This window comes from Carlito syrichta, unplaced genomic scaffold (genome assembly GCF_000164805.1).
Source record: "Carlito syrichta isolate Samal-C Ts95f unplaced genomic scaffold, Tarsius_syrichta-2.0.1 Scaffold309778, whole genome shotgun sequence".
NCBI lineage: Eukaryota > Metazoa > Chordata > Mammalia > Primates > Tarsiidae > Carlito > Carlito syrichta.
Window position 1 is genome coordinate 122,188 of NW_007253874.1, and position 14,308 is coordinate 136,495.

Here is a 14,308-nt window from a genome sequence, read left to right on the forward strand (position 1 = left end):
AAGCCAGACTTCATCTTTCTCTCAAGTCTCCCCAGCCTACCTCGGCTCAGGGAGGAAGGGATGGTGGGGATGGACATTTACGGAGTGTCTACAGTGGGCCAGGCCCTGCGAGCATTCCTGTATGTACCTCATCCCACTTGGAGTGTTAAGATGGACACTTAGAGCCAGGTGCGGTGGTTCATGCCTATAATCCCAGCACTTTGGGAGGCCGAGGTGAGAGGATTGCCTGAGCTCATGGGTTCGAGCCCAGTCTGGGCAACTTGGGGAGACCTCATCTCTACAATACATCAAAAAATTAGCTGGGCGTGTGGCTCCAGCCACCTGGAAGGCCGAGGCAGAAGGATCACCCGAGCCCAGCAGGTGGAGGCTCTGGTGGTCATGAGCGTGCCACTGCACTCCAGTCTGGATGACAGAGTGAGCCTCTGACTCAAAAAAAAAAAAAAGATGGACTCTTAGAGTGGTGAGGCCAGCTGCCCAAGTTCACACAGCTGGTGAGAGACAGGCTTTGAATTCAGGTTCGTTCAATGCCGAAGTCTTGAATTTTGGCACTGTAGCTCGACATCTGGAGAGGTGCCCTGTGTTCACTGGACTTTTCCCTTGGTGTCTAAAAGCGGCAGAGGGAATGGGGAGTCAGAAACAGGAAGACTTATTTCCATGGAGTGATTCATGCCCCGGGAGTCTCCAGGGTAGTGTGGGGAAAACTGTGGGTTGAGAGAACCTGTAGCCGGGCACGGCGGCTCACGCCTGTCAATCCCAGCATGTTGGGAAGCTGAGATAGGAGGATCGCTTGAGGCCGGGAGTTCAAGACCTGAGACCAACCTAGGCAGCATAGTGAGACCTCAGCTCCACAAAAAATAAAAAAAATTCATCTGGCGTGGTGGCACATGCCTGTAGTCCCAGCTACTTGGGAGGCTGAGGTAGAAGGATCACCTGAGCCCAAAGAGATCAAGGCTGCAGTGAACCATGATTGCACCCCTGCACTCCAGCCTGGGAATCAGAATGAGACACTGACCAAAAAAAAAGAGAGAGAGAACTTGGGTTTGAATGCTGTTTCTACCACTTGCCAAGGACTTTGCAAAAGTGACTTTAGACTCTGAACAGTCTGAATTAACATGCCAGCAAATGAGGATAGATAATGATACCTGTCTTGAAGAGCTGTCTTTCGTTCCTTCATCCATCCATCCATCCACCCATCCCTCACTCTGCGAGGGATGTTTTATGAACCTCCCTTGTATGCCGGGCACTGGGCTATGTGCTGGAAAATAAGAGGAACAAGACAGCCAGACACTCACCAACTCATGTCCTAGAGAGAATGCATACAAGTAAATAGAGAGATGTACAATGTTCATGTGAAGAGGGTGCCTCACCTACATCTGGGAATCCTGGAAGACTTCCTGGAGGAAGGGATATTTAAGCTGCATCTGAAATGTGACTAGATTAGGTATTAACCAGAGGAAGCAGTAGAGATTTACGTGAGTAGTCTTGGGGAAGTAAAAGAGGAAGAGGAAAAGTGTTTGCAAAGACCCCAAGGCAAAAGGGAGGCCGACACATTTGAGGCACTGGGAGGAGAAGGTGCGAGTAGTTCAAGTCCGAAGTGCAAGGCCAGGGAAGCGAATGGATGTAGCTGGAGAGACGGAGGGGACAGGCCTGTGGGCTGAGGGCCCTGGTGAGGTATCTGACTGTGGGTTAGGATGTCTTTGCCCACGGCCTGTCCACCAGCTAAGTGAAAATCACTTTGGACAGAAGAGGGAGTGGGAAGCTTGTAAAAAGGCTGAGTCCTCTCAGAGCTACAAAGTGGAGTCTCTGAGTGTGAGGCCTGGGAATCGAGTTTTCAAAAATATAAGCTCCCAGCCGGGCTTGGTGGCTCAGCCTGTAATCCCGCGCCTTGGGAGGCTGAGGTGAGTGGATTGCCTGAGCCCGCGGGTTCGAGACCCACCTGGGCAACTTGGCAAGCCCTCATCTCTACAATTAAAAAAAAAAAAAAATTAGCCAGGCATGGTAGCGCGTGCCTGTAGTTCTAGCTACTTGGAAGACTGAGGTGGAAGGATCGCCGGAGCCCAGCAGGCGAGGCTGCGGTGGCCAGGAGCGGCTGCTGCAGTCCAGTCTGGGTGACAGAGTGAGACTCCAACTCAAAAAAATATATATAAGCTCCTTGCCGGGTGGGGTAGCTCATGCCTATAAACAAGCACTTTGGGAGGCCGATGCTAGAGGATTGCCTGAGCTCACGGGTTCAAGACCAGCCTGGGCGACTTGGCGAGACCTCATTTCTACAATAAACAAAAAAATTAGCCAAGTGTCATGGTGCGTGCCTGTAATTTCAGTTACTTGGAAGGCTGAGGTAGAAGGATCGCTTGAGCCCAGCAGGTCAAGTCTGTGGTAGCCATGCCACTGCACTCCAGCCTGGATGACAGAGTAAGACTCCAACTAAAACATAATAATAATAATAATAATAATCTTCACCCACACCCTATAGTCTGAGAACCCATAAGAAGTCAGAGGGCTTGTAGAGGAATGTCATGGTTGGATTTGTGTGCATTTTTCCTTCATCTGAGAATGTCTGTATTTCCCCTTCATCCCAATATAAAATGTGACTGACAATTCTCTTCTTTCAGCACTTGAAAGATGTATGCCTTTGGGAGGTCGAGGCGAGAGCATTGCCTGAACCCGTAAGTTCAAGACCAGCCTGGGCAACTTGGTGAGGCCTCATCTCTACAATAAAATAAAAAAATTAACCGGATGTGGTAGTGTGCCCCTGTAGCTCCCTGGCTACTTGGAAGGCTGAGGTGGAAGGATCTCCTGAGCCCAGCAGGTCGAGGCTGTGGTGACCATGAGCGTGCCACTGCACTCCAGCCTGGGCGACAGAGTGACACTCTGATTCAAAAAAATAAAAAAAAAAAAGAAAGAAAAATGTGTGCCACTTCTGTAGTTCCAGATGAAAATTCTGCTGTCTATAGTGTTCCCCTATAGGCAATGCTCTCAGGTGGTTTTAGAGATTTTTAAAAATTGTCTTTATTTTTCAGAAGTTTAATAATGGTATGTTTCAGCTGGAGTTTCTTTAGGTTTATCCCACTTGGGGAATGATCAGCTTTCTGTTCTTTTTTTATTTTTGAGTAAGAGTCTCCCTGTCACCTAGGCTGGAGTGCAGTGGCATGCTCACAGCCACTACAGCCTCGACCTACTAGGCTCAGGAGATCCTTCCACCTTGACCTCCCAGTACCTGGAACAACAGATGTGCGCCACCATGCCTGGCTTTTTTTTTTTAATTGTAGAGATGAGGTCTTGCCATGTTGCCCAGGTTGATCTCAAACCTATGAGCTCAGGCAATCCTCTTGTTTTGGCCTCCCAAAGTGCTGGGATTACAGGTATGAGCCATCGCGTCCAGTCAGCGATTAGTTTTCTGAGCTTATATGTTTATGTCTTTCCCTAAATTTGGGAAGCTTACAACCATGACTTTTTTTTTTTTTTAAGAGAGAAGTTTTTTGAGTTGGAGTTTCACTCTGTCGCCCAGGCTGGAGTGCGATGGCATGCTCACCGTCACTGTGGCCTTGACTTGCTGGGCTCCAGTGATCCTTCTGCCTCAGCCTTTCAAATAGCTGGAACTACAGGCATGTGCCACCATGCCCTGCTAATTTTTTTATTTTTTATTTTTTTGAGTTAGAGTCTCACTCAGTCACCCAGACTGGAGTGCAGTGGCCGCTCCCGGCTATCGCAGCCTTGCCTGCTGGGCTCCGGCGACCCTTCTGCCTCAGCCTTCCAAGTAGCCGGAACTACAGGCATGCGCTACCACGCCCGGCTGATTTTTTTATTTATTGTAGAGATGTGGTCTTGCTGCCCAGGTGGGTCTCGAACCCGCGGGCTCAGGCAATCCACTCACCTCAGCCTCCCGAAGGCGTGGAATTACAGGCTGAGCCACCGAGCCCGGCTGCTAATTTTTTGATTTATTGTAGAGATGAGGTCTCACCATGTTGCCCAGGCTGATCTTGAACCCATGAGCTCTTCCTCTTGCCTTGGCCTCCCAAAGTGCTGGGATTACAGGTGTGTGAGTCACTACGCCCAGCCAATGACTTCTTTGTAATACCTTTTCAGCATTCTTTTTCTTCTCCTTCTGGAACTCTGAGTCACCACACCTTGCCCAGAATTAAGTAAATTTTATTGATAGCTGGGCACAGTGGCTCATGCCTAAGGAAGGTTAAGACCTGAGGACTGTTTGAGGCCTGGAGTTCAAGACCAACTTGGGCAACATAGTGAGATGTGTCTCTAAAAAATAAAAAAAAAATCAAAAAAATTACCCAGGTGTGGTGTGAGTTTATGTTAAATATGTGCAAATTTTTGTATATCAATTATACCTTAATAAAGCTAAACATCTCAATTATTGTATTCTTGGTTTTTTTATTATTTATTTATATATTTTTAAAGTTGGAGTCTCATTCTTTTGCCCAGGCTGGAGTGCAGTGGCATGCTCATGGCCACTGCAGCTTCAACCTGCTGGACTCGGGTGATCTTCCGCTTCAGCCTTCCAAGTAACTGGAACTACCAGTGCTTGCACCACGCCCAGCTAATGTTTTGATTTATTATAGAGACGAGGTCTCACCATGTTGCCCAGGCTGGTCTTGAACCGATGGGCTCAGGCAATCCTCTTGCCTCTGTTTCTCAAAGTGCTGGGATTACAGGCATGAGCCACCATGCCCGGCTCAATTATTGTGTTTTTAACTAACTTCTATTCTAATGTCAGCTGTTACCTTTTAGAATAACTTTGTTGAGATTTTTATTTTTAAGTGGATTTGTAATAGTTTGCTGAAGCATTTTTATGATGACTGCTTTAACATTCTTGTCAAAATTTCCAACATCTGAGTCATCTCAGTGTTAATATTAGTTGATTGTTTTTCTCAAGATGAAATCCTTCTAGTTTTTGGTATGATGAGTGATTTTTAAATTGCATCCTTGACATTTTAGATATTATGATGTCTTTTTTTTTTTTTTTTTTTGAGTCAGAGTCTCACTCTGTCGCCCAGGCTAGAGTGTAGTGCCATGCTCACGGCCACTGCAGCTTCAGCTTGTTGGGCTCAGGCAATCCTTCCACTTCAGCCTTCCAAGTAGCTGTAACTACAGGCGCGAACCTCCACACCTGGCTAATTTTTTGATTTATTGTAGAGATGAAGTCTTGCCAAGTTGCTCAGGCTGGTCTTGAACCCTTGGACTCAGACGATCTTCTCGCCTCCACCTCCCAAAGTGCTGGGATTACAGGTGTGAGCCACCACACCTGGCTTTTTTTTTTTTTTTTTTTTAATTAAGAAAGGTAGATCTATTAAAGGGAAGATACCTTGTGAAGGGCACAACAGGCGGGACAGCCCCGAGAGTGTCTGCTGTCTGCCTTCATTCTTTTTATGGCTGGATAGTCCGCTGAAGGCTGTGCCACATTTTATTTGTTCATTCATCAGTTGACAGATACTTGGGTTGCTTCCACCTTTGGCTCTTGTGAATTCTGCTACTATGAACATTGGTGGTTTTCTTCCCAAAGACTCATCCGCATGTTACATTCGGGTACAATTTTTGTTGGACCACCAATTTTCAATTATTTGGGGTATATATTTCGGAGTGGAAGTGCTGGGTCATACGGTAATTCTATATATATATATATATATTTTTTTTTTTTTTTTTTTTTTTTTGAGTTGGAATCTCACTCTGTCACCCAGACCACCGCTCCCGGCCACCGCAGCCTCGACCTGCTGGGCTCCGGCGATCCTTCCGCCTCAGCCTCCCAAGTAGCTGGAACTACAGGTGCGCGCTACCATGCCTGGCTCATTTTTGATTTACTGTAGAGATGAGGTCTCGCCAAGTTGCCCAAGCGGGTCTTGAACCCGCGGGCTCAGGCAATCCATTCACCTCAGCCTCCCAAGGTGCGGGATTACAGGCTGAGCCACCGAGCCTGGCTGAGATGAGGTCTTGCCAAGTTGCCCAGGCTAGACTCGAACCCTTGGGATCAGGCAATTCTTTCACTTCGGCCTCCCAAAGTGCTAGGATTATAGGTGTGAGCCACTGCATCTGGCTTTTGTTTGTTTGTTTGTTTTTGAGTTGAGGGTCTCACTCTGTCAACCAGGCTGCAGTACAGTGGCACAATCACAGTTCACCATAGCTTTGACCACCTGGACTCAGGCAATGCTCCCACATTAGCCTCTTGAGTAGCTGGAACTACAGGCATACACCACCATGCCTGGTTAATTTTAAAAAATTTTTTTTGTAGGGATGAGATCTTGCTAGGCTGATCTTGAATTCCTGGACTCAAGCAATCCTCCCACCTCTGCCTCCCAAAGTGTTGGGATTATAGGCATGAGCCACCATGCTTATTTTTTCACTTCTTGGTAGTGACTTTTGATGCATAAAAGTTTTAAATTTTGATGATGTTCAATTTGTCTATTTTTTATTTTGTTGCTTATGCTTTTGGTGTCATATCTAGGAAACCATTGCCAAATCCAAGGTCATGAGGATTTACTCCAGTGTTTTCTTCCAAGAGTTTTATAGTTTTGGCTCCTAACATGTAGGTCTTTAATTCACTTTAGGTGATTTTTTTGGTATATAATGTGGGATAGTCCAACTTCATTCTTTTGCATGTCAATATCTTGCTGTCCTACCACTATTTGTTATTTTTTTTTAGGTTGGAAAATAGAGTTTATTTAGAAAGCAAATTGGAGGGGGAGAAAGGGAGAGAGAGAGAGAGAGAGAGAGAGAGAGAGAGAGAGAGAGAGAGAGAGAGAGAGAGATTCACCTCTCCAAGGTGGGGGAGGGGGCCAAAGCTTAGGAAAACATGGCAGCCATAGCTCAAAGAACCACATGGCCAGACCAGAGCTTAGCAAAGCAATGACCAGCCACCATTTGTTGAAGACACTATCTTTCCCCCATTGAATGGAGGAGTTACCACCCTTGTTAAAAATCAATTGGTAAAAAAAATCCATTGGCTATGTATGCATGGGTTTATTTCTGGACTCTCAAAATTATTATTTTGAGTTGGAGTCTCACTCTGTTGCTCAGGCTGGAGTGCAGTGGCTCACTCACTGCCACCCCAGTGTTGACCTGCTGGGCTCCGGCGATCCTTCCGCCTCAGCCTTCCAAGTAGCCAAAACTAGAGGTGTGAGCTACCACTCCCAGCTAATTTTTCATTTATTGTAGAGACAGGGTTTCACCATGTTGTCCAGACTGGTCTCGAACCTGTGAGCTCAGGCAACCCTCATGCCTTGGCTCCCCAAAGTGCTGGAATTACAGGCTTGAGCCACCACGTCCGGTCTGGACTCTCAATTTTATTCCATTCTGTATGTACATTCTTATGCCAGTTCTACACTACTGCATGCAGTTTTATTTATTTATTTTTTTGATTTGGAGTCTTACTCCGTCGTCTAGGCTGGAGTGCAGTAGCACACTCACAGGCATCGCAGCCTCAACCTGCTGGGCTCCAGTGATCCTTCTGCCTCAGCCTTCCAAGTAGCTGGAACCACAGGTGCATGCCACCATGCCCGGCTAATTTTTTGATTTATTGTATAAACGAGGTCTCACCAAGTTGCTCAGGCTGGTCTCTAACCCCTGGTTTCTGGCATTCCTTACACTCTGTCTCTCAAGGTGCTAGGATTACAGGTGTGAGCCATGGCACCTGGTTTGCATGCAGTTTCTTTGATTGATTGAGTCAGAATCTCACTCCATCACCCAGGTTGAAATGCAGTAGCATACTCATGGCTACTGCAGGTGATCCTTCATCCTCAGCCTTCCAAGTAGCTGGAACTATGGGTGCGTGCCATCATCCCTTGCTAATTTTTTGATTTACTATAGAGACGAGGTCTTGCCAAGTTGCCTAGGCTAATCTTGAATCCTCAGGCTCAGGCAATCCTCTTGCCTTCACCTTCCACAGTGCTGGGATTATAGGAGTGAGCCACTGTGCCTGGCTGCTGCATGCAATTTTTTTTTTTTTTAGTTGGAGTCTCACTGTGTTGCCCAGGCTGGTGGGCAGTGGCACGCTTGTGGCCACCGCAGTCACAACCTGCTGGGCTCAGGTGATCCTTCTGCCTCAGCCTTCCAAGTAGCTGGAACTACAGGCACGCACCCCCATGCCCAGCTAATTTTATGATTTATTGTAGAGATGAAGTCTCACCAAGTTGCCCAGGCTGGTCTTGAACCCGGGGGCTCAGGCAATCCTCTCACCTCGGCCTCCCAAAGTGCTTGGATTATAGGTGTGAGCCACCGCACCCGGCCCTACTGCCTGCAATTTTCAAGGTAGATCTTTGAGGCTTACTTTGGAAAATGGTTTGCTAGGAGCTGACCTAGACACAGGGACCCCTGCTGAGTAGGCAATTCCAAGATCCAGGCCTGAGGCAATGGGGACTGTACTAGAGTCTGGTAGTGGTGATAGAGTTGGGGAGAGATTTGACAACTGTTCTGGAAACAATGAACAGAACTTGTCCAAAACTGGATGCAGCAGGTGAGAGAGCAGTTAAGAACGATCCTGGCTTGAGTAGTAGAACCAGCTTCTTCAATGGAGGAGAAGAGTCCTATTGGCTGGGGGTGGGGGCTCACACCTACAATCCCAGCACTTTGGGAGGTGGAGATGAGAGGACTGCCAGAGCCCACGGTTTGAGACCAGCTTGGGCAACTTGGCGAGACCTCGTCTCTAAATTTAAAAATTAGCCGGGTGTGATGGCTCACAACTGTAGTTCCAGCTACTTGGAAGGCTGAGTCGGAAGGATTGCCGGAGTCCAGCAGGTTGAGGCTGCAGTGGCAGTGAGCATGCCACTGCACTTCAGCCTGGGTGACAGAGTGAGACTCCAACTTAAAAAAAAAAAGGAAGGGTCCTATTTGTGAGAAACGGCTTCTTTGTGTCTGAGGTGCTCCAGCGTCAGGTGTTGTATGTGTCTATGCACATACTTGAATGAGTGCCAAACTCATTACAGGCCCATGCGTCTAGTAAGGGTGTTCTTAGTGGTATACAGTACAATCTGTTGATAGCTGCAGCCCTGAAGGCTCTAGCAACCCTTGTCCAGGGCCTGGAAGGGTTCACTGATGTGGGGGAGAGAGGATGGCAGTCAGCCAGCGATTCCTTCTGTCTCGGACAGCACTCGCTGTTTTATGGCCGTGCTCTGCCCTCCCCATTTGGGGCCCTGGGACTTGGGAGCAAAGGCCAATATGCAGCTCATGGCTGTCAGTGGTAAGTAGTACATTCCTTTAGCTCCCCTGTGTCCCCCCCAGGTCCCTCAACAGCCACTACTTCCCCCAATGTACAATGTCTGTTTGGTGGAGGGCAAGCCATTGGCTGTCCCAGTCACTGCCAGGCAGCTCCGAAGCCTTGCCTGTCTGCTGCAGCATGGAAGAGGACAGAGGGCATAGGAGCACTTGGAAGAGGAAGGGTCAGCCAGGCCTTCTGCCCAGTGGCCTGGTGGTGTGCATCTGATGGGTTTTTTTTTTTTTTGCGGGGGGGGGAGGCAAAAATGGTGACTCCCTTCCTCAGCCCGGGCAAGTTAGGTGTTTGAAAATCCTACTCACAGCCCGGGCATGGTGGCTCAAGCTTATAATCCCAGGAGGCCGAGGCAAGCGATTGCCTGAGCCTGCGGGTTGGAGACCAGACTGGGCCACATGGTGAGACCTCATGTCTACAGTAAATCAAAAAATTAGCTACTTGGAAGGTTAAGGTGGAAGGATCGCCTGAGCCCAGCAGGTTGAGGGCGCAGTGGCCGTGAGTGTGCTGCTGCACTCCAGCCTGGGTGACAGAGAGTGAGACTCCGAATCAAAAAAGAAAAACAGGAAAAGAAAATCCTATTCACTGCCTCATAGGTGCACCAGCCTGTATTTTTCCAGGTTGAAAATGCCTCCCTTTGGTAACTCTGACCCCTGTATGTGTTCACGTGAGTATCTGTGCACACTCGTACTCACGCGGGAGAAATGATTAAGGGAAGACCCAGGCCCCTCTTTAAGTAAAGGGAGATGACATTATGAACATGAAATTAAGTATACAGCTTTGGACTGTGAACTCAAGGAACCACCAGATTTTTTTTTTTTTTTTGAGTTGGAGTCTTACTCTGTCACCCAGACTGAAGTGCAGTGGCCGTTTCCAGCCACCGCGGCCTCGACCTGCCGGGCTCCAGCTATCCTTCCGCCTCAGCCTTCCAAGTAGCCGGAACTATAGGTGCGTGCTACCACGCCCGGCTAATTTTTTATTTATTGTGGAGATGAGGTCTCATCAAGTTGCCCATGCGGGTCTCGAACCGGCGGGCTCAGGCAATTCACTCACCTCAGCCTCCCAAAGTGCGGGATTACAGGCTGAGCCACCGAGCCTGGTGAACCACCAGATTTTAAACTCATTAGCTTCAGGGTAAAATCATTTCTGGTGCTGACAGTAAAAGAAACACTCCCTGCTTCCAAGACAGATGCAAAGCTGTGTGGGAACTACTCACTTGGAATGAAGGCAGCTCCCACTGGGTGTCAGAGGCCTTTTCTCCTCTGCCCACAGTGCCTGGCGAACAGTCATGACACAAGTAGCTATCGTTTAGGGGAGGGCTTCCGTGGGTCGCGTGCTCCGTGCCAGACACTGTGACTACAACCACTGCAGTTGGAAGACTTTATGCTCCCTGTCTTAGAGATGAGGGGAACTTTTTCCCGGAGGGGAAAAGTCTCTTGCCTGAGCTCATCTAGACTAGTAGGAGGATGAGCTGAGATTTGAACTTGGGACTACATGACTGCAAATCTATTTTCTCTTTTGAGTCAAAGTCTCAATCTGTTTCCCAGGCTCAATCTCCTTGGCTCAGACAACCCTTCCACCTCCAACTTCCAAGTAGCTGGACTACAAGTGTGCGCCACCAGGCCCAGCTAGTTTTTAAATTTTTTGTGGAGACAAGGCCCAGGTTGGTCTCGAATTCTTGGTCTCAAGTGATCTTCCTATCTTGGCCTCCCAAAGTGTTGGGATTGCGGGCGTGAGCCCCTGTGCCCAGCCCATAACAGCAAATCTATGATCTTTCCAAAGCTAAGCTATAAATTTGTGAAGTGAGTAAATGATTCAGGGAATGAGTTTACACATGAATAAATGATAAAGAAATAAGTGATAAGATGAGCTGATGAAAGAACCAATGATCAAATGAAGAAGAGAGAAAAATATGACTAGGAGCAGTGACTCATGCCTGTAATCCCAGCAGTTTGGGAGGCCGAGGTGAGAGGATTGCTTAAGTCCACGGGTTCGACACCAGCCTGGGCAACTTGGTGAGACCTCATCTCTACAATAAATCAAAAAATTAGCCGGGTGTAATGGTGCATGCCTATAATTCCAGTTGCTTGGGAGGCTGAGGCAGAAGGATCACCTGAGCCCAGTGGGTCAAGGCTGTAGTGGCTGTGAGCGTGCCACTGCACTCCAGACTGACTGACAGAGTGAGACTCCAACTCAAAGGAAAAAAGAGAAAAATAATAATGAGCTCAAACACGCATTGAACATTAACTGTGCGCCAGGCGCTGTGCTAGACATAGAAATTGGCAGAGAACAAGGCAGATGCCGTCTCTGCTCTTACAAAACTTGTTGGTTAGTGGGGACGCCAGATACTGTGAACAAAGAGACATGAACAAGGTGCCCAGGTGGCTCGTAGCTGTCTAGGGGACCCAGAAGGCTCTTAGCATATGAGTTGAAACCTGAATAGATGAAGCTGAAGACACTAGCTGGGAAAAGGAAGTGGAGAAGGGTGCCCAGCCCAGACCTGATGGGGAGTCCCTGGTTTTTTGGAGAAAGTCAAAGGAGTTGAGTGAAGGTGGAATGGAGAAGGGAAAGGGCTCTATGGAGGGGCAAGAAGTGTGAAAAGGGGGCTGAGGCCAGATCCAGCAGGGCTTTTAGGTGTGCTAAGTGGGGACTCTGTCCTAATGGCAACAGGAAGCCATGGAAGGGTTTGGGCAGGAGGTGGTATAGAGATGGACTTGGCTGCCTGTACAATGAGTGGGGTGAGCGACCTTCCCGCCCTTGATCTTCCCTTCCTCATGTGTGCACAATGGAGCAAGAATCTTTCTTTCTTTCTTTATTTTTTGGATCAGAGTCTCACTCTGTGGCCCAGGCTAGAGTGCAGTGCATGCTCATGGCCACCGCAGCCTCAACCTGCTGGGCTCAGGTGATCCTTCCGCCTCAGCTTTCCAAGTAGCTGGAACTATAGGCACACGCCACCATGTTCGGCTAATTATTTATGTATTTATTTTAGAGATGCGGTCTCGCCAAGTTGCCCAGGCTGGTCTCGAACCCGTGGGCTCAGGCGATCCTCTCACCTTGGCCTCCCAAAGTGCCGGAATTCTAGGTGTGAGCCACTGTGCCCAGCCTTTCTTTTCTTTTTCTTTCTTTCCTTCTTTTTTTTTTTTTTTTTTGAATCAAAGTCTCACTCTCCTGCCCAGGCTGGAGTGCAGAGGCACGCTACTCATGCCACCTCAGCCTCGACCTGTGGGGGAGCAAGAATATTTAGCTTCTGGAGTCTGCGTGCGCATGGTTGTGTTGTGTGTGTGTGTGTGTGTGTGTGTGTGTGTGTATGTGTGTGTGTGTGTGTGTGGACAGTAGGCGCTGGGAAAGGCATTCTTCCCTTGACTTGGTTTCTTTCTGTATCTCCCCCCAGGGGCCCGTTCCTGCTTAAGGACATCATGCATGCAGGTGAGCGGTCCTTATGACTCCCACAGGGAGGGTGGCCCCGGGATGGAGTTGGGGGAAGATTGCGGAATTCATCTGCAGGTGAATGGCTGGGTTGAGGCAAGCTCTGGGTTGGAGAACTCCTCCCATTCTCCTCTGCAGAGCGTGCTTCACCCAGAACAGGCAAACTGTTGAGGGCTGTAAGCAGCTCTGTCAATGCAACTTTGAGAACCCAATGCCATGGCCACTTGCAGAGTGGTTCCAGCAACCTAAGTGTTTCTCTCTGGCTTCGAGCACCCCGATCTCCCAAGGCTTGTTGGTGAACTTAGGTCACCAAGTCATATGTGGCTGGCAGGAAGTAGGATAACTCCCATGGAGGCTCTTCCTTTGCTTTTTCTGCCTTAGAGTGGAAGAGGTCCCTCACTGATCTCTTTGTAGACTTCCAACTGTGTACCTGGTGCTGGCAGCTGGGGGGTACCCTGGGGCCAAGATAGACACAGTCCTTGTCATTGCCAAGCCACCTCTAGCAAGGCCTTGGCCACCACATGAGTCATTAGACCCGTATGATGAGTATTTTGTTAGAAGGAGTGGGATTGGCAAAGGATAATGGGAGAATGTTCTGAGCCAACAGAATTGCTTTTGTTGAGGACCATGAACTGAGAGGGAGCAGAGTGTGTGGTCAAGGAAGAGAAACATATGGGCCAGGCGTGGTGGCTCAAGCCTGTAATCCAGCACATTGGGAAGCCGAGGCGAGAGGATTGCCTGAGCCCAGGGATTCGAGACCAGCCTGGGCAAGTTGGTGAGACCTTGTCTCTACAATAAATCAAAATTAGCTGGGCATGGTGGCGCATGCCTGTAGTTCCAGCTATTTGGAAGGGTGAGGCTGAAGGATCGCCTGAACCCAGCAGGTCGAGGCTGCGGTGGCCAAGAGCATGCCACTGTACTCAGCCTGGGTGACAGAGTGAGACTCCAACTCAAAAAAGAAGAAGAAGAAGAAAAAAAAAAACCCAAAAGCAACAAGAAGAGAGAAAAAGAAATATAGAGCAAGCAGAGCAGAGAGCACAAAATAAGCTGGTAAATATCATATCATTCATAATTACACTAAATATAAGTTGGACTATTGCTTTGAAAATACAGTATTATAAAGACAACAACGTTATGTAAATTTATCTGTAGACTCAGTGACATCCCAGAGGAAAATTCCAGCAGGATTCACTATTTCATTTTGTGGAAATTGCCAAGCTGTTTCTAGAATCTATATGGAAAGCAAGACTTCTAGAATAGGCAATTTCGAGGAAAAACAAAGTTGGAGGACTTATGCTACAAGACATTGAGAGTTACTCTAATACCCAGAAATTAAGGCAACAACTAACAGACGAATACCTGAAGGAACAGAAAGAGTCCAGAAAGAAACCTGCCAGTACTTAGTCACTTGATTTACATCAAAAGTGGCACTACAGCTGGGCTCGGTGGCTCAGCCTGTAATCCTGCACCTTTGGGAGGCTGAGGTGAGTGGATTGCCTGAGCCCGCGTGTTCGAGACCCGCTTGGGCAGCGAGACCTCATGTCTGCAATAAATCAAAAAATCAGCCGGGTGTGGTAGTGCATGCCTATAATTCCGGCTATTGGAAGGCTGAGGCAGAAGGATCACCGGAGCCCAGCAGGTCGAGGCTGCGGTGGCTGGGAGCGGCCACTG

The 14,308-nt window shown here is 48.3% G+C and overlaps 1 protein-coding gene across 1 annotated transcript in view; it reads left to right on the top strand.

The window, feature by feature from the left end:
• The window catches only part of MROH7 (maestro heat like repeat family member 7), a 77,460-nt gene that overhangs the window by 236 nt on the left and 62,916 nt on the right, over nt 1-14,308 (top strand). The window contains exon 2 of the mRNA XM_021717487.1: nt 12,603-12,637. Coding sequence (XP_021573162.1) covers nt 12,628-12,637 — 10 coding nt within the window. The 5' untranslated portion in view covers nt 12,603-12,627. The remainder of the gene's footprint in view (nt 1-12,602; nt 12,638-14,308) is intronic.